We start from the raw sequence: 19733 nt of genomic DNA on the forward strand, positions 1-19733 counted from the left end.
TTTTCTAAAATGCTTCTATGATGTATAAAATGTATGATATTTTTAAGCATCTTGGGGTAAATTGAAAATCAACTTTTGGGAAACGAATTTGGATTCAGAGAAAAATAACTTTTCCTACCTCTGAGTGGCTATATGTATTGAAATACATTGGTATTTATTTATTGACCCTATAATAACCAAATTTGCCTTTTTTCTAATTCAAATTTATTACTTTCATACGACTCACTGTTGTATTCGCTCGGACCGACCCCCATATGGGTTGTTGTCATCGTTGAGTGAGTTGAATTAACAGGAGAGTGATTTTCTCATAGACATAATACAAACATACTTAAATTAATCACAATTTATTTAAATAATAATACAAAAAAGCAATCATGGCGAAAAATAAGTTAGCTGATTGGCAGAAAAGGGTGAAAATTGAATTTATTCGAATCAGACATCAAAATCGTATCAAGAGAAGTGATGAAATACGTGCAGTATGGAATAGAAACAGGTTTCTATTATTGTGACTTATACCGCCAAAATCCTTATTATAATCTCTTTGCTTTTTTAAGACTTATATCTGCTGAGCTACTAATGCAGGAAAACGGTTTGTTACAAGAAGTCAATCTGGACTGGAATATTGAACAAAAAGCTGTATACGCCAAATATTCTCATGTAGATGTCATGAAGCGCAGTGAAATTACAAACAACAATGAGAAACAAGCTGTTCCCATTCTGGTTATCAATGCAGTTACACCAATTCCTACAATGTATACTTGGGCCCCTACTCAACAAAATTTTATGGTTGAGGATGAAACTGTTTTACATAATATACCATACATGGGTGATGAAGTCCTCGATCAAGACGGGACATTCATAGAAGAACTGATAAAAAATTATGATGGAAAGGTTCATGGAGACCGAGAGCCTGGATTTACAGACGATGGGTTATTCGTCGAGCTTGTGCAGGCGCTAATGCGATACAAAGATGTAGATGCTGATATTAGCAAAAACGAACATCGAGACCTTCGTAGAAGAGATGATAAAATGAAGGATGCAGATAATGGTTTTAGTTCAGTTGAAAATGAAGGTTATACCAATTCAAAGACGAACAAAGTTTTACATGTTATATTTGAAGCAATTAGTGCACAATTTCCCAACAATGGAAGTCCAGATGAATTGTTTGAACGTTATGCACAATTGACTGAAACAGAAACAACTGAACAGATGCCTGAATGCACTCCGAACATTGATGGAAAAACGGCAGAAAGTGTTTGTCGAGAGCAAACATTGCATTCTTTTCATACTTTATTTTGTCGTAGATGTTTCATTTATGATTGTTTTCTTCACCGTAAGTTTTTATTTATTTTAACAAATCAAACATTTACATACGATACTTAATAACTTACTAACGATGCCAAATTACTAATTCAAAATTTAAATCTTAACGCTAACAAGGACATCAGTTTCTTGGTAAGCTTCCCCAAAGCACCAATCGAACAAAAATGAATCGGAATTTTTTTCTCTTTCAATTAAATGACGAATTATGATAAGATTTAATCTGCAATATTTTTTTATAGGTCTACAAGTCGGTGATCCAGGCCCAAACTTGATAAAACGTCGTGGACCAGAACTGAGACCATTTTTGAATCCATGCGGATTTGATTGTTACATGCATTTAGAAGGAATGAAGGAAAAAATTGAAGCCGCAAAAAAAGAAAACAGAAACGATTCCAGTAATGATGCGAGCTCAGAGGTGTTTTATACAACTAGATCATTATTAAATTTAAATTTATTTAAGGTCGTTCCAAATTTTTTCGATGTTTTTGTTCCAAGAGATTTTTTCAAAATTTCAAACCAGTTTTTGACTAGGAATTGTATAATCCTTTATAATTTATCATTTTTTCAATGAATATGGATGAATTCAAAAAAAAAAAAGTTGAATAAAAAATGATAAAAAATTCATAAAAATAACAGTTAAAAAGTTTTGCAAAAATTTAGTGAATTTCCTTTAAAGCAAGAGATGAAAATTTCCATAGAATAATAATTTTAAATTATGAAAAAATTGTAAGAAAACATCTCGAATTGGTCATGTTTTTTTTATATCAACCCACAAAAACAAAAAAAAAATTGAAGCGACCTAAAGAACTAAATTAAAAAAAAATATATGTAAATATTTTAGGATAGCAATGACAGTAGTCGCTATAGCAGAGATTATCCAGCTAATATGAATACTGCTAAAGTGGAAATAGGAAACGTAGAGCCACCATCAATTATGAGACTGATGAACACTACTGACGATAAATGTGAATGGACTGGCTCTGATCAATCTCTGTTCAGAACTATTCATAAAGTTTTTTTGAACAATTATTGCGCAATTGCTCGAACATTATTATCAAAAACGTGTCAACAAGTTTATAGATTCGCTCAAAAAGAGGCCGCTGATATTTTACAAATTGAATTGGCTAAAGAACATGTCACCCCTTCGAGAAAAAAGAAAAAGAAACACAGACTCTGGAGTTTGCATTGTAAAAAGGTTCAATTGAAAAAAGAGTCAGGTGCGAATCACGTTTCCAATTTTACTCCTTGTGACCATCAAGGACCATGTGATGAATCGTGTCCTTGTTTATCGGCACAAAATTTTTGCGAAAAATTTTGCAACTGTAATTCTGATTGTCAAAATCGCTTCCCCGGATGTAGATGCAAAGGACAGTGCAACACTAAACAATGTCCCTGCTATTTAGCTGTTCGAGAATGCGATCCCGATTTATGTCAAATATGTGGGGCTCATCAGTTTGATTTGAATAAAATCAACTGCAAAAATGTTTCAGTACAACGTCAATTACATAAGCATCTATTGATGGCGCCTAGTGATGTCGCAGGATGGGGTATATTTTTAAAAGAAAATGCTCAGAAAAATGAGTTCATTTCAGAGTATTGCGGAGAAATAATTTCCCAAGATGAAGCGGATAGGCGCGGAAAAGTTTACGACAAATACGCTTGTAGCTTTTTGTTCAATTTGAACAATGACTTTGTTGTGGATGCAACAAGAAAGGGAAATAAAATAAGGTAAATGCAGCAATAAACATGATAAGTTAATTATTATATTCATTTATTATTATATATAGGTTTGCAAACCACAGCATTAATCCTAATTGCTATGCTAAAGTTATGATGGTTAATGGAGATCATCGAATTGGCATATTTGCAAAGCGCACTATTCAACCTGGTGAAGAACTTTTCTTTGATTACAGATATGGGCCAACTGAACAACTTAAATTTGTTGGCATCGAACGTGAGATGGAATTCTTATAATCAATACTACATATTTATAAAAATAATTGAAATGATTCATAAAATATCTAACTTTAATTTACTTTGAAAACAAACTTTTGAATAAAACTTCTTGATTTGAAATTTGTTTTTTTTTTAATTATCTCGTCTCTTCAAATATTAATAGTTTTATGCCGAAATTTCACATATTCATTAACTCCTTCCAGATTATTTTACCTTCAATCGAAATATATACCACCTTTCATATGAAATATGTTCTTTCATTTAAGGACAAAAGTATACCACAAAAATCTCCAAATAAGTACGTTTAAAAAAATGACACAGATTTGTTACGAAGTAAAATAAAATTTATCAGCATTTGTTTTAATATTTTGAATTTATATTTTGTTTAAACTCATAAATGTTTTTAGACAATTTTTTTACTATTCATTTCAAAGTATTCTTTCAGATAGTATAAAGAAAGTACTTATGTAGCATACAATAGAAAATATTCTAACAAAACAAAACAAACGGGTATTATATAAATTGAAAGAAAACTCTTCGTGATTTTTTTTTATTTTGAAAGTCCTACTTGTTATGTTAAAATTAATTGATAATTTTGTTGTTTTTCCAAAATAATGTTGTATTTTTGAGAAGTTTTTTAAGCATACAAAACAAGTAAGATTTTTAATAGTACAGTATTAAAAAAATAATTAATGTTCTTGATGTATTATTTGCTAAATAAGTGATTTTGGGATACAATGGATTGGGTGGCTTTCATAATAAAATTACATTTTTATGATGTTGCTGTTGTATTTATGACGGATCATCTGCTTTTCTTCATTGGGAACGCATCACATAGCATACTTTCGTGTCCATTCTCGAGCAAGTTCATTATATTTATCTCGGTCAGTTTTATATATTCTGGCAATCTCTGGAACAAGTGGGTCATCCGGATTAGGATCACATAACAGAGAGCAAATTGATAGTAGAACTAAAATAATAATAAAATAATTATTAGATTTTTATTCACTTATTGTTTTCAAAAAAAAAAACTAACCCTTTGAAATTGTTAGTGCTGGCGACCACTGAGATCTTAATATATCGAGACAGATAGATCCATTACTGTTTATGTTAGGATGATATATACGTGTTGTAAATGCCACTTTTGGTGGCTTAAACGGATAGTCTGTTGGGAAATGTATAGTTAAGAAAAATACACCTCCTTGATACGGACTGTCAGGCTGAAAAATTTAATAAACAGTTTGAGTAGTCTAGTGCTTCGTAAGTAAAGTTCTTAAAATGTGTAATATTGTGACAAGAGCCACGCTTGTTTTTTTATAAGCATTTTTGGGTTGGTCTTTGGAGCATTTCACATTTCTAGTGCACAAGCATTATAGATTAGTAAAATTAAGGCTGATCTGATCTTGCAGTGTAGTAAAAATGTACTATTTTTTATTTGATTCTTAACGTAATTTAAGGAATTATAAAGAATTTAAGTCAAAAGAATTTAAGTATTTTTTACAATTTAAAAAATTAATTAAATAATTAATTACATACTCGATATTGAGAAAATGTATCTTTGATGAATGAAAATTAGGTAATAATATTCTGTAATACTTATGTCAGACTTTAACTAGAAATGTTGTTCTTGTAAAATGGAGAATCTAATAAAAAAAATTAAATAACTTCTTGTTACTTACAGGTCCCATAATAGTGGCTTGCCAATGAAACACTGAAAATATAGCGATAGGAAAAAAAATTTAAATTTGTTTTATTTATTTTTATGTAGGTATTATTGAAATTGAATATTAGATAATACTGTTCATTCATTTAATTCTTTATTTTGAATATTGAAATATCTTCAATTTAAAACTTAGTATAGCTACATATTCACATGTGTCACTTATATCTTTGTGTTATTTTCAAACAGTGAATACGTCATTCATAAAAATTTAGAGAAAAAGAAACGTGTTTTTCTCCTTATATTTTTTTAAAATAGAAATTGAAGAGAGATTTCACGATATCTCTAATTTATTTTTAGCTAATCTAATATCTAAACGAAATGGCATAACGATCTTAAAATGGCACTAATTTGTTATGTAGCAGTTCACCTATAAATTATTATCGACACATATTTCTTTCGTTTATTTTATGTTCAAAGATTTATGGAACTATTTTAATTTTTTTCATTCATATGGACTATATTTTCTAAAAAGGTTTTAGTTTCAAATTAATAAAATAATAAGTTTGAAATATCTCTTAATTCTCTAACATACCTAACATTTATTTTAGGTAATATATTCAGATATTTAGATATTATATTTATTTTAGAAATTGAAAAGTTCGTCGTATGTTGGTTAAAAATTTACTTATTACAAGCATAATTAATTAAAAAGTAAGTTTATTGTTTTTTAACTTTAATAAAATTATAAACTTACAGTCATCTCCCACAGGTCCTGCCGAACATTGTGCTGGGGGGTCTCTTCCTAAATCCTGTAGCTCCTGCAATTCATAGGAAAACACTTAGAATTAATTACATGCGTTATAGAATGCATTACATTTAAAGATTATCGATTTTCATATTGTTTGCTTGGTTTTCTACTGACTGTTAAGTTTTCATATACAATTTGTATATGAAAGGATGCGCACTCAAGTCAGACATTTTAATTTTTAAATAAATATATTTACGCAAAAATTTGAATTAAAATACGTATATATTATATTTTTCTACTGTTATTAGAGTTATTTTTTAAAAGATTTTTTCGCTAGTGTTACGGTTAAGAATATAATTTTATGTGTTTTTTTTCGCAAAATATGTTTTACAATTAAGTTTTCGTAGAAAATACAATATAAATTAATGCCCTTGCTTTTCAATGCCAAGACATCTGTGAGAGTTATAATTAACTTATTTCTTTCCTTCCATATTTCTAAATAGACTTTTTTCTCTTGGCACATATCAAAAATCCTTTAGTTTACAATATTATTTTATATCATATATATATATATATATGAAATAAAAATACAAAATAAAATAAAAATACATATTCAGAGAAATAGAAAAATAATATTAAGCCGATTTGTATGTAAGAATGATGACGAATTATGAGTTCACTGATTGAATTTTCACTTTCTGTATTTAACTGAGCTAACGCATTTAATTAATTACTTATATTAGTTTTTCGTGAACCTTACCTTATTAATTCTTTTTAATGCCATTTTACAGTATTCTGTGTTGCTCTAGCCAACTAATTTCAGTTTTATATGAGCACACTGTTTTCAACAAACTCACTTTTGCTATAAGCACGGGGACAATGGTTGTATGTACTGAAGAAAATTTTAATGGCTGACAAAATCTCCTCAGCTTTAAAATATCGAAAAATTAAAAAAAAAAATCGAGATAGCTTTTAGTATTAAAAAGTTGACAAAAAATACCTAGCTTTTACAGAAAAATAATATTTTTCCGAGTAGATTTGATTGATATTATGATAAACGATTTTTTCTTTGCTTATTTTAATAAAACCAGCTTTTAATCTGTAGAAGACAAGAAAAAGGAACGTAATCGACGTTTTGACATTATTTGTCCCAGACTAAAAAAAAATAATATTCAAAAATTAGATTGTCAAAAGTCGACTGTTAAAATTTTGAAGACTTTCATTTGATTCCTAAGTATTTGTTAAATTTGTGATAAATTAAAAAAAAACAACAGTTCAAGTTAGGTCAATTTTCAATCAAGACCATCTCTAACTAACATTATAGATATCTAGTCCTATTTTAAATAAAGCTAAATAAAGCTGGGAAATTTTATACATTTAGAGTAATTGTTAGATGGGAACACATTTACGTCAAAAAAAGGGAAATCAGAAAATTTATTAACTCATTTAAAGTGTTAAGAATCATTTTGTTCAACCAATAAAAATATTAACTTGTATTAAACAATTCAGTTAATGTTTTTCATTTCCTCAAAAGTTTAAATTTTCTGAACAAATTATTTACATATCTGTAAATCAAAGTTTTTGTTTAATCGTCACAGCTGAATAAGTCACAGCTTTCTAGTTCCATTAATGTGAAACAAACCAAGAAATGTAAAAAATAAATATGTGTTGCTGATATTTTATTTTAAAAATTAGTTTCAACAAAAAAGAAAAATTGACTCAGACAGTAATCTCAATACAAAAGATAACAAAAATTTAATAAGTATGATTGAACAAAAATAAGTGAAAAACTCATATAACATTGTCCAATTGTCCATTATGATTTGAATTGAGAATCAATGGATAAATTTGAGATACATACATAATGTCTGATCATCACACACCGAGAAAATGTAATAAGCCTGAATATGCAGAATTCTGTTGTCAGCCTAGGTCTTTGCCGTTATTACCTGGCTTCAAGGTATAATTAATAAAGTAAAAATTTAGGTGGATTGTTTTTTATTATTGATATATTTACATATATATAAAATTATAAAAATACATAACATCACGACAATTTAATTTTCAATTCTTGCCCAATTAGTGGTGTAAATAATGATTCTATAAAATTAAATAAGTGTTTTTTTTAAATTAAAAAAAAACAACATTTTTGTAACTAGTAGTAGTTTCATACAAGACCTCATCATTATTGATCAAACAAAAAAATTCTTTGCATTATTTAAGTTCTTAGAAAAACAGCGGAACCTATAAAAAGTTTGAGTGCGTTAAACACTTTAGACTTTCTTCTCCTATAAGTATTATTTTTATATTGCTCTAATTTTATAGTACATAAATTATTCCTAGACACATTCGGGATCAAAATCTAGCATGGAATGTATACAAACAAGATCATCACTTCGGTCTTCGTATAATTATCAGAACCATATTGCTGAGCAAACAAAGTCTTTACAGGTTAAAGGTTTTTTATTCGAATAATTATGTGGAGATTTTACAATTTTTTATTTTCTTAGGAATTACAAAATGAAGTTGGTGCATTACTTGAGTTTAGAGATTTGGTGATTGAAACGTTTCCAGACCTTAAATCGAAAATAACATGTTCTCCAAGCACTAGCACAGTGAACGAATTAACATCGTCCTCTTTGTTGAGGTTTGTAAAATTTTGTTTTCAATCAAAAGTAATGTATTTACCTACAAATGTTTTATTTTATTATTTATAGGAGAGAATGGGAACCTGGTATTAGAGTCCGAAGAAAAATAGGTCAAAAAGATAGTACTTTAGAAGGATCCTCTACAATTGTTAGAAGCAGAAGTAATTCCAATAGTAGTAAGCAACACAATCAAATGATTAAAGAGCCAAAAAGTGGAGAAGGAACCGGAAGTGTCGTACAAGACTCAGGTTTTTCAACTGAAACTAATTCTTCTAAAGAAACACATAGTGCCTCATCTAACGTTGGTGCATCGCAGGTTTGATTTTATAGCAGATAAATTTGATGATTTTATTTTAACCTAAAGCCACCCCAAAATCTTTTAAAATTTATTTATTAGTTTAAAAAAAGTTAAACTCATCGTCAAGAATTACAGTTTCTAAAAAATTACTAAGCATATTTTTAAAAAAATTTTGACAATCTAATTTTATGAAATTCTTATTTTTTTACTTTCATTTTAAATTTTAAATCTCAAAGTAGGTTTTTCTACATTAACATTAAAAATATTCATCAAGAGGTTAATAATTTGTACCTTATTTTTGAGTTTAATTTATTTTGCTTCATTTTTAGACTTTAGGTTTTGAAAATAGACCATGAAATAAAAACTTCGAAAAATAAATTGGAGCGGTTTTAGCAGTAATATTTTAAAAACAATAAAATATTATTTTGTTTTCTTATTTTACTTAGGCGAATAAATTTAATATTTTCATTTTTTGTCCCATGAGGATTTTTACGAGGGGGGGGGGGGGTAAATAAAAAAATAAATATTTTTGAATTTTTTGTTTGTAATTTTTAACGTTTTTAGACGTTAAACGATGATTCTTAACATTTATATAATTTTAGATAATATAATTTTAAAATTTAAACTTAAAAGTAAAGAAAATTTTCAAAATCAAACAAAATCTCCACAAAATAAAATTTTTTGAAAAAAGTAAATTTGGTCACGTGACTTTCAAAAAAATGTTTTTCAAGATTTCAATAGAAAATGTCTTAATTAAGCGAATTTCTTTGGTTTTTTGTATGATTTTACCATAAACATTAATTTTTCATGATTTTTTAATATAAAAATTCCAAAATATGTCAAAAATATTTGTTTTTTGTATTTAATTTTTATTTTTCCCCCTGAATTTTTTCGACAAAATCAGAGGGGGGGGGGTGACAAAAAATGGATATATTAAATTTATTCGCCTTATTTGATAATACATAGAATAGTAATGGTTAATACATATTTACACGATTAAATTATATTTTCAAATGTTTTGTCGACGACTTTTTTGATGGAAGTTGGACCACAGACAAAACGTTCGAATATTAAAATCACCTATTATAAATTGTATATGTATTTTTTTGTAGCTGGGAGCTGTTATGAATCGAAGCACTGAAGATGAATTGTGGAATTTGTTAGACGTAATACACAGAAAAAGTAATAGGCTAAGAGAAGAAGTAGAGCATTCAAGGACAGTGAATAAAAGTAAAACGCTCGTGAATAAATATGGAACAAGTCATAAGACCTTCGGAAAGAATATATCTACTGTAAATGAATATGTTCGAATACTGAGAACAGAACGAGATAGCCTTCTAAGTAAACTGGCTGAAATGGAAGCAGAAACTTTAACAGGAAAAATAAAGGAATCAAAAATGCAGAATGAAATAGCAGAGTTACTTGCATCAAGACTCAAATTGGGACATCAACTAAAAATCACAATGAATCAAAACAAAGATCTTAAAACAAAACTTAATGATCTCGATATGCATATTTTTGACAGCAGCGGTGACGTATGGTACAGTATTTTACTTATTTTCCTGCTTAACAAATTTATTTTGATTAAAAAAATGTAAACCAGATCAAGCTGTATCCGTACAGCGTACGTTCAACGGTACCGCATTTCAGGTGTATAAGTTTAATGTTGTTATTTAATTGGGATATTTTAAATTTAATTATTTACCCGGAATGTCTCGAAATGCACTCGGAATGCACCCGGAATGCAACCATTTTGAGTGCATTTCGAGTACATTCCGGATATTCCGAGTGCATTCCGGCTGCATTCCGAATGACATTCCGGTTGCATTCCGACATTCCAATGACATTCCAGCTGCATTCCGACATTCCGATGACATTCCGGCTGCATTTCAGCTGCATTCCGGGTGCATTCCGACATTCCGGCTGCATTCCGACATTCCGGCTGCATTCCGACATTCCGATGACATTCCGGCTGCATTCCAGCTGCATTCCGGCTGCATTCCGACTGCATTCCGGGTATATTCCGACATTCCGATGACATTTCGGCTGCATTCCGACATTCCGATGACATTCCGAACGACATTCCGGCTGCATTCCGGGTGCATTCCAATTAGGCCACACATGACGTACGACATCTCCAGCATAATACCGCATTTTTTCTTCGAAATGCGGTAAAAATTACCTTTAAAAGTTTGTGGTTCTCTTTCTATTTAAATTTGGGGGTAAAAATGTAAGAAATAAAAGTAGATCGTAGATCGTAATCCCAGTAAATTGTAGTAAAAAAAGAAAACAGTACATTCTAATACAGTGAAATAACAAATGCCATTAAATTTAATTATTTATTAATTACCATTAAATGCCATTAAATTTTGCCGTTTTGCCGAAAAAATTCAGGGGGAAAAATAAAAATAATAAAATAATAAGGAAAAATTTTGACTTTTTTTGGTACTTTTTTAAAGTGTTCGGAATATGCTGCATGGAAAAAACCATGCAGGTCGACATGCAAATATGTCGACATATGCCGGCATGCATGCAGCACGTTTTTAGATTTTCGAAAATTTAGTATTTTTTAGAAAACGTATTTTTTATCAGTTAAAACACAAAATATAATAAAATATAAATTTTTAAATTTAGTTTTTAACCATTTGAACATTTTTTTTAATGCCTTCATTTTCTGTCAATAAAAAGTAATTTTTTTTAATAACGATATTCAAAAACTTGATTAAATGTCACTTAAATTGAATTAAATTTAAAATAAAATTAAATTTTTGAACTCGAAATTAAAGTTAAGAAAAGACGAATTCGAAAAATAAACATAAAATGAGAACCGTGTTCATAAAAAAACTAATTCAATTGAAAATATTCAATTTTTGGTTTAAATTTTTTTCCATGTCAATTTTACATGTCGACATGGTATTTTCATGCAGCATATATGTTAACATTTATGTCGACATATGCATGTCGACATGTGCATGGGACGAACCCTATTTTAATTAAAAAACGATAATAATGTCCAGTAAAAATTAAAATTATATTAGATATGAACTTAACTTGTTTTAAAACTGCATTATCTATCGAAAATTTGATGAAAAAATTGTTGAGTCACGTGAAGAAATGTTTTAATTTTTCTTAAATTTTTATTTTGTGAAATTTTATTAAAGTTTTGACTTAAAAACTTAAAATAATAAAAGCTAAAATTATTTTAATGTCTTCAATTAACGATTAACGTTCAGAAACGTCAAAAATTTAGTAAAAAAATTAAATTTTTGTGTAATTTATGTAAAATGGCAATCTTTAAAAAATCTGTTTTATAGTTTGCTTTTTGAAGTGAAATAATTAAATTTTATTGGCATAAACACAAATCGAAAACTATCATTTCAGAGAATATATATAGGGCACTTTTTTTTTCTTCTAGTTTGAAACCTTTATTTAGTGACTATGAAATAAAACAGAGGAAAGACACGTACTTTTCTCCACTTGAACTAAGTCATGGAGGAAAAAATAATAATAAAGAAGACATTAAAACTAACATGCAACATTTGGATAGATGTAACACGCCAACACGTAAAAATCGTTTAAAAAACATTGATTCAAAAAAAATTGCGTTCATATTACTTGAAAATAACGTCGTAGAGCTTCAAAGACATCTTTTAACAACTACGGTTCAAAATCAGGTACATTAATATTTTAACAAAAATATAGATTTTTATAGCTGATTCTTATTTTAGAGTCTACAACAAAAAATTAAAAGAGTGATCAAAACACAAAATTTACTTAAAGACCAACTAGAAAAATCCAAAGAAGATATTGAGGATTTGAAATTTCAGGTAATATTAAATCTTCAACTTATTTTGAAAAAAAAAAATAAATAAATAAATAAATATACGAATGTACAATTCTAGCTTGAAGAAAAAAATATCGAGTTAGAAGGTACACGTGCACAACTTCGCATAATCGAATCAAGGTCTGAATATTTAAGTATTGAGCAAACTCCAACACGTTATATAATAAATTTGCCACCTGTTTCATCTAGTGTTATTAAAACTTCTGAATCACAAATTTCCTTGTATAGAGATGTCAATCAAATAAGCACCCCAAGTATGAAAGCAATGACACCACTTGTGATGGAAGATGCCCCTAATTTAAATCATAGTAGCAGTACCGAGTCTGCACAAGATCATGGCGAGTTAAATACTATTTCACCAATATCTAAGCAACGTCCTCCAAGTAAAATACCACTACCAGGCCAAAAAAATAACGTAATAATTAAACCTCCTTCTGGAAAAACTTCATTTTCAAGAACGTCTTCAGGACCATCATCTAATCGTAGTCTAAATAAAAATGTTAGCAGTTTACAAGCTGTACCGACGCAAACCACAACGAGGCAGCTTACATCTACTCCCGAAAATGTGTGTCTTAGTTCAAAAAAAAGTGAAGCGACACAAAGTTGGCGGAGCAAGGATGTCTCATTAGAACGTCAAAAATACAGCAATGCGTCCTCAATACCTGTGTCTTCTAGCAATAAAATTGCAATAAAAACTATATCTTCGCCTGTTTTACATAGGGCGAAACGTGATCTTACATCTGTATCTAAAGTAAAACCAAGGGACTCATTAAGCCGTCCAACACCAAATACAAGTTTAAACACTTCAAATAATTTAATTTCATTATCACCAACAAATATCGTAAATGATAAAACAAAAAAAGAAGCAAGTGAAAATATACGAAGTGTCGGAAATAGTAGTAGTTTTACAGGTCGAGCACATCCAGTTATTCCGATGCGCAGAATAAGTAATAGCAGCGCTCACCGAAACACTCATGCTTCTCATTCCTCAATCAACGTTAGTACGAGCAGACATAATTCGTCGACTTCCAATAATCTGAACCCTATAGAGAAACAAGATTCATCTGAAGTTAATAAGGTACGAAGTGGTCTAAGGGCAAATTTTTGGAATTGGTTAAAAATTTAAATATCACTTGTATAAAAGCTTTTGTTATCGGTATGATCAATTTAAAAAAAATGCGATATATATGCACATAAATAATAATAATCAACTGCGTTTCCAAATGTCAAATTATTTACAGTATTAGAAAGTTTTGGGATACCTAAATTGAAAAAAATTGACTGACCGATATATTCTCATTTTTTTGAATTAAAGAAATAGTTTATGTTTTTGTCATTTTATTGGATGATTCGATGAAAAATTTAATGGAAATTTTGAAAAAACATATACATAATGAATATATTTCATTGAGAGTTGATTTCGTTAACGTCAAATTAATGTTTTCTATTAAAATTCTATCACGCTTATTTTCTTTATAATAAAGTTTTTACATTACATACTTGCATACGTGCCTCATCGCAAATATTGTTATTCACTAAGTATTATAAACGCGTTGATAATTTTAATTCGTATTTTAATAAAGATTTATTTATATTATAAATATTAGTTATTTTATTTAACAAAAATATATAGAGTTCATTTACATAGAGGAAAAACGAATTTTGCCTTTTTATCTTATCATTGTTTTCTATATATGTGGTTTTGTAAGTTCTTTTTTATTATTATTTTTGAATTTATATTTTATAATAAATATATTATTTTTTTTTTTTCGTTTGAAAAACCCAAATACTAAAAATGTTGTAAACTTTAACAAAACTTCTGTTTACGGTATTAAAAGTTATTTCAAACATTTTATAAACAACAAAATTGATTTAATTAGAAAAATACAATGTTAACAACATATTCTAATTTGTTGAATTGCAACAAGCTAAATTTCTAATAATATTTTTTTGATTTTCGTTTCAGGCTTTTTGTGAAAATGTGTTCAATCAACGATTATTACTTTCTAATTATATAAAGCGTAGCCAAAATACAGTTAATAATACGTTAAGGTGTTTACTTAATGTATCACTTGAAAATAATAGTTCGGGAACCGTTAATGAAAATTCTCTAGTCAATTTAGAAAAAAATGAAAATATTTTCAAAAACAACTTGTTTGTGTCATTTAACGTACAAAAAAATGAAGAGCAAACGAATTCTATGAAAGTATTTGATGAAACAAACAAATTCAAGTTATTAAGCAAAGTTAGTCCAATATTTTCCCGTACTTGGAAACATGTGAATACTAAGGTTTTGAATACGCATAATTTTAAAAGCATTGATCAGAATGAAAAAGATTTAAAAAGTTCATTGCTTTGCGAACAAGCATTAAAAATTGAAAACGAAAAATTTTCACCAGAGAATAAAAACATTCAGTCTTGTTATACAGACTTTTTTGATAGTATTGACGGTAAAATTACTGATAATGATACAAAATGCAAATTCGAGTGTGAAGGTGGCGAAGGTATGGCCGACTTTGATTCATTAGAAAAACAAAATATTTGTTGGTCAATTGATAGCTAAAATAATTAAAATCGGAGTTTGAATTGTACAAAAATGTTATGTTTAATTAATACTATACACAAATAATTTTCTGTGATTCAAGTTAGAGCAATTGTTACTTAAATTTACATATCGAAAATAAATAGCTTTACCAAATTAATTTAATTTACAGGCTACTTGCTTTACTTCTACTTTGTGTTATCTGTTTATCATTGATTGAAAGTTATTTAAATTGGTTTATCGAAAGCATATTTCAACTAAATTATGCATGAAAAATTTATTGTTATCTTCAAGTAAGACAAGTGCAATTTAAAAAAAAAAACTAACTTTTTCCAAAAACCCAAGGAGAGAATAATAGAATAATGATAATGGTCTTATAGTATTTTGACCTTCAAAACACACGAAAAATGACTAAAATCATCAAAAACTTGTTTTTGTCATTTGCAAATTCGCCCAAAATTTTAAAATTTCAAAAAAGGTCGTTTAAAAATTATTGACATTTTGTTTGTTGCGAAAGTTTGTCCAAATGAAAGATCTAAAATGTCTTTGAAATACTTTATTGAATATTAAAGCTCGTAAAAAATAGTAAAAAGATGGAAGAAAATTCAATAATATTATTGATTTCCATCATCTTTATTAATTTTTGAGTACTTATTTAAATAATGTGAAACATTTTTAGGAATAGTATTTACTTGCCTCACAACACATAGTCAATATGCAAATAATAAAATAATAATTCAATAAGAAAATTGTTTTTTTTTCTAAACTATTTGCTTTAAAGTTTCAATTACATGGTGCATTCCGAAATAAAATGAAAAAATTGAATGTTTTTATGTCCGTCGAAAAGAAGAAACTTTTGCTTTTGCAAAATTATTTTCTCCTTATTTTTCAAAATTTAATCGCAAAATGTGGACAAAATATATAAAGCGAAACTAGTGATCAATTATCGAGCTGATAAACTGGAGCGCATTTATTTACATTTTGAACACAGTTTTTCATTCAAATATCTTATGGTTTTTTTTATTGAAATTCCAATGGTTGGTGTCAAGCTTTTAGCTCCTTACTTTCCTCAAGATGGCGCAGTTATAAGCGTGTCCAAAACTCCGTTCGAGAGATCCGCATGTGCATTGGGGCAGAAATTTAGACTGTGCATTGGGTCATATTTTCAGAATATGCATTAGGGCAAAAATTGAGAATGTGCCTTAGGGCAAAAATTTATAATGTGGTTCATTGGGGCATAGTGTTGAAAAAAATACAGAAATGTACGAGAAACTTCATAAAATGTTAGAAAATTTTCCATACAAGTTTCGCTACGGACGGACGGACATGCCACTAAGCACAAAGCGCCTTTTTTTCTTGTAAATGTAAATGCGCTAAAAAAAGGTCAAAATTTCAAGATTATTACTATTTCGAAATTTTTGTTCACCAAAATTGTGTTTTTCCGTTGGAAAATGTTGTCGATTAAAATTAGTGGAAAACTTCGGGAAAACTTAAGAAAAATCAGAGAATCTTGAAAAATTTCAAAACTTAAAAATGTTCATGGGAGTCTCGCGAGTAACATGAAAAGTGAAAATTGATGAAAATTTTCGGTAAAACTTGGAAAATTCATGGAAAATCGGAAAAACTTCAAAATTTTAAAATATTCAGGGGAGTCTTTTGAGTAACATGAAAAGTGAAAAAAATGAAAATCTTCGGAAAAATTCAAAAAATCTAAGAAAAAATCATGGAATGGAATACATTGAAATGCGGTCAAGTCATTCGTTTTATAAACAAATGCAATTCATTCTCGTTTATAAATAAATCATTTATTTATAAAAAATTTAAAAACAAGGCGAAAATAAATAAAGCCAGAACAGAAGTTTCTAATTTTTGGATGGACATCACTATAAAACAATCAGATTTTTTTATAAGTACATAATTCTGAATCCGGGATTTTGCTTTTTTTAGAATGGAATGCTCCATATATTGCTATCTCGATGCAATTATTATTATTGGGTGCATTCAAGATCACTCATCGCTTCCATCATGATTTTTTTCTGTGATTTTTTTCGATGATATATTTGTTTTTGATGAATATTTTTGATTCATATTTTTACGATTTTTTATTTTTCCCGATGAATCAAACAATCCATCTTTTTTTTAACTTGTGTTCGATGAAAAAAATAATTGATGTCCATCGATGACCAATCTTGAATGCATCCATTATCGAATCGGGTTCCTCCTGTCTTTAAAAACAGCTAATAAGCACCGGAGCTCAATTTAGTGCGTGAAGATCATTTCTTCTTTTACCCCGTACACCATTTTACCAATAAAAATTTTGTCTTAATCCTTTAAATATCTTCTTGTTTGAATTTTTTCCTTTAATCAAGTAATAGTCAGTATTTTTTGCAAATTACATAAGAATCTTTCAAACGAGTTGAAACGTTGATCATTTTTGTACATTAATATGTTTAAAATATATTTCCCGGGCGAAAATGATAAAGCGCAAAGTCAAAGAAAGAAAATTGTAAATTATTTAATATGTAAACTAATATTTTTGAGGTAAGTAAATATAAAAATCTTTAAATGTCAACATCATTAAAAATAATTATTTTTATTATAGATCCTTCTATAATATCAATGAGGGGTTTGTATATCCGTTGAACGGCTTTCCTGTAACAGATATTCATTTCAGGTTCATTTCTTCTACAGGTCATGCTTATTTTGCATTGGGCAGGTCCGATTTGTAAAATGGAGCCATGATCCTAATGAAAAAAAAAATCCCATATAAGAGTTTGAAATTAATTTGAAATAACGGAAAATTCAAATTTAAACCGAATCCCAGTGCTAATTTGAAAAATCTAATGATGCAGATGTTTTTAATCTAATGATGTTTTTCTAGTCAAGACGCACAACATTGCCATACATAGCTTTTGTTCAAGTGCAATCTACGTCAGTATTAATATTTATTTTGAAATAAATTCTTTATATGCAAGTTTTTGTTCTCAAAAATTTTGAGGCTTTATTTACTTGGCACTTTTTTCGACTTTTTTTTATCACAAGTCATCAAACATTATAATTGTCACAACTTTATATATTTAAGAGAATTTACAAAATAAAAATAAAATATCTTTAGGAAACCTCCAATTTGGCCTCTTGAAAAGTTCTTGTTTCATCCGTTATAGTTTAATTTTTATATGTTTTTTATTTACATTATTAAAAGTACATTTTAGAAGTTGAAAATTTCAGAAAACATTTTTTTATATATTTTTTTTATATTTATTTTTTTATATATATTTTTAATTAAAGGTCAAATGTGATAAATCGGGTCAAAAATGAGATAAGGCAAGTGCAATTAAAAAAAAATGTTTGAAATTAACTCCCACAATCTATTATTTTTCTTATATTTTACAATTTTTTAATGGCTTAAATATAAAAGTTTGATCTTCGAAGCTCGAGCTTTTGGACACCCTAATATCTAAGTTTCACCCATTCAGGTTTCACCATTTTATAGAAATCAAATATTGTAACAACCTTGAATTAAGTATTCTTTTTTTTTTTGAAAATTATCCACTACTCAATGATAATAAATTTTTTATATTTAAATTTTAATTTTTTAATATTTTATAATTTTTTTTCGAAATATCTATAAACATTGTAAATGGAGCATTCCATTCTAAAAAAATACCAAAATCCCGGATTTCCCGGTTCGTTTCCGACCATAAGTTTCATGGTAAAAATTGATGTATTCGAGACGACAAACAATCCTGGTGAACAAAAATTTTGAAAATCAAAACTTGAAATTTTGACCTTTTTTTCGCTACGTGAATTTTTCCCATATTTTGCGATAAAAAATTTTTAAAACTATCATAAAATTTTTAAAAATAAGGAGAAAAAAATTTCGCCAAAGCAAAAGTTTTTTCTTTTTTGATGGACATCACGATAAAGTATTCAGTTTTTTATTTCTATTACTGTTTTAAAAGAAAATTGAATCCGGGATTTTGGTATTTTTTAGAATGGAATGCACCAAATATTTAAAGATTTCAAGAAAATTTTTAATTTCAATTTAAAGAATATCAAAAAAAGAAAAAATATTAACTGGGGTCCTTAAATTAATTGGAATTGAAATTGTTGGAACTTTTATTTTATTTAAAATAATTTATTTTTTTAGAATTCTCATATCGACCCAATATCGTCATAAATGGTTCAAAAGTGCCAGTAAACTTAAAATATCTAATATTTCAAAAAATATTCGTGTGAAAAATTCCAAGAAACTGTCTTTTCAATAATTATTTACAATCGTTTCAACAAAATTTTTGCTGTTGGATTTTCCAACAATTGTTGAAAAGAAATCCTATACAAACTTTTCAATAATTCCAACAATTTCAATTAAAATTCAAATTTCAACAGTTTCAACGCTCATTGTGAGAACCCCAATTTTTTTACATTTTTTTGGAAAAAATGAATCAAAGTAAATTGTTCAAATGTGATTTTTGTCTACAAAAATAGCAAATAATTAAAATTGTAAAAAAAAAATGTAGAAACAAACAAGGGCATTTTTTATAACAACATCATCAATCACGGTGCAAAACATTGAAATTTTTCTTTCTTCTTTTCTGTAAATTTCCTTAAAAATTTGAAATCCTGGAGATTTTGACTACAATCCTGGAGACTGGAGAGTTCCTGGAGAATTAGCAAAAATTCGGGAGATTCCAGGAAAAAACTGGAGATC

The 19733-nt window shown here is 28.1% G+C and overlaps 3 protein-coding genes across 5 annotated transcripts; 2 read left to right on the top strand and 1 right to left on the bottom strand.

Moving 5' to 3' along the window:
• Positions 1 to 286: 286 nt before the first annotated feature.
• LOC134835828 (histone-lysine N-methyltransferase E(z)) lies at positions 287 to 3399 on the top strand. The gene is made up of 5 exons (XM_063850809.1): positions 287 to 493; positions 555 to 1333; positions 1563 to 1738; positions 2165 to 3051; positions 3111 to 3399. The coding sequence occupies exons 1-5, from the start codon at positions 375 to 377 to the stop codon at positions 3295 to 3297; spliced, it is 2148 nt and encodes a 715-aa protein (XP_063706879.1). The 5' UTR covers positions 287 to 374; the 3' UTR covers positions 3298 to 3399.
• A 675-nt stretch (positions 3400 to 4074) lies between these two features.
• LOC134835829 (ubiquitin-conjugating enzyme E2-17 kDa) lies at positions 4075 to 6834 on the bottom strand. The gene is made up of 6 exons (XM_063850810.1): positions 6691 to 6834; positions 6451 to 6619; positions 5697 to 5760; positions 4959 to 4990; positions 4316 to 4499; positions 4075 to 4249 (listed from the first exon to the last, which is right to left on the bottom strand). The coding sequence occupies exons 2-6, from the start codon at positions 6472 to 6474 to the stop codon at positions 4110 to 4112; spliced, it is 444 nt and encodes a 147-aa protein (XP_063706880.1). The 5' UTR covers positions 6475 to 6619; positions 6691 to 6834; the 3' UTR covers positions 4075 to 4109.
• Positions 6835 to 7275: 441 nt separating this feature from the next.
• On the top strand, positions 7276 to 14013 carry LOC134834651 (uncharacterized). Of its 3 annotated transcripts, none has more exons than XM_063849390.1 (9): positions 7276 to 7650; positions 8034 to 8141; positions 8201 to 8337; positions 8408 to 8654; positions 9749 to 10176; positions 12052 to 12310; positions 12365 to 12463; positions 12539 to 12863; positions 12937 to 13110. In XM_063849390.1, exons 1-9 carry the CDS (start codon positions 7555 to 7557, stop codon positions 12969 to 12971), a joined length of 1734 nt encoding a protein of 577 aa, XP_063705460.1. In that variant the 5' UTR covers positions 7276 to 7554; the 3' UTR covers positions 12972 to 13110. The 3 variants fall into 3 exon arrangements, with proteins under 3 accessions (XP_063705460.1, XP_063705459.1, XP_063705458.1); XM_063849389.1 differs by having other exon boundaries at positions 7280 to 7650; positions 12539 to 12600; positions 12709 to 14013; XM_063849388.1 differs by having other exon boundaries at positions 7281 to 7650; positions 12539 to 14013.
• Positions 14014 to 19733: the final 5720 nt, after the last annotated feature.

The sequence above is a fragment of the Culicoides brevitarsis genome, chromosome 3 (assembly GCF_036172545.1).
Source record: "Culicoides brevitarsis isolate CSIRO-B50_1 chromosome 3, AGI_CSIRO_Cbre_v1, whole genome shotgun sequence".
NCBI classification, from domain to species: domain Eukaryota; kingdom Metazoa; phylum Arthropoda; class Insecta; order Diptera; family Ceratopogonidae; genus Culicoides; species Culicoides brevitarsis.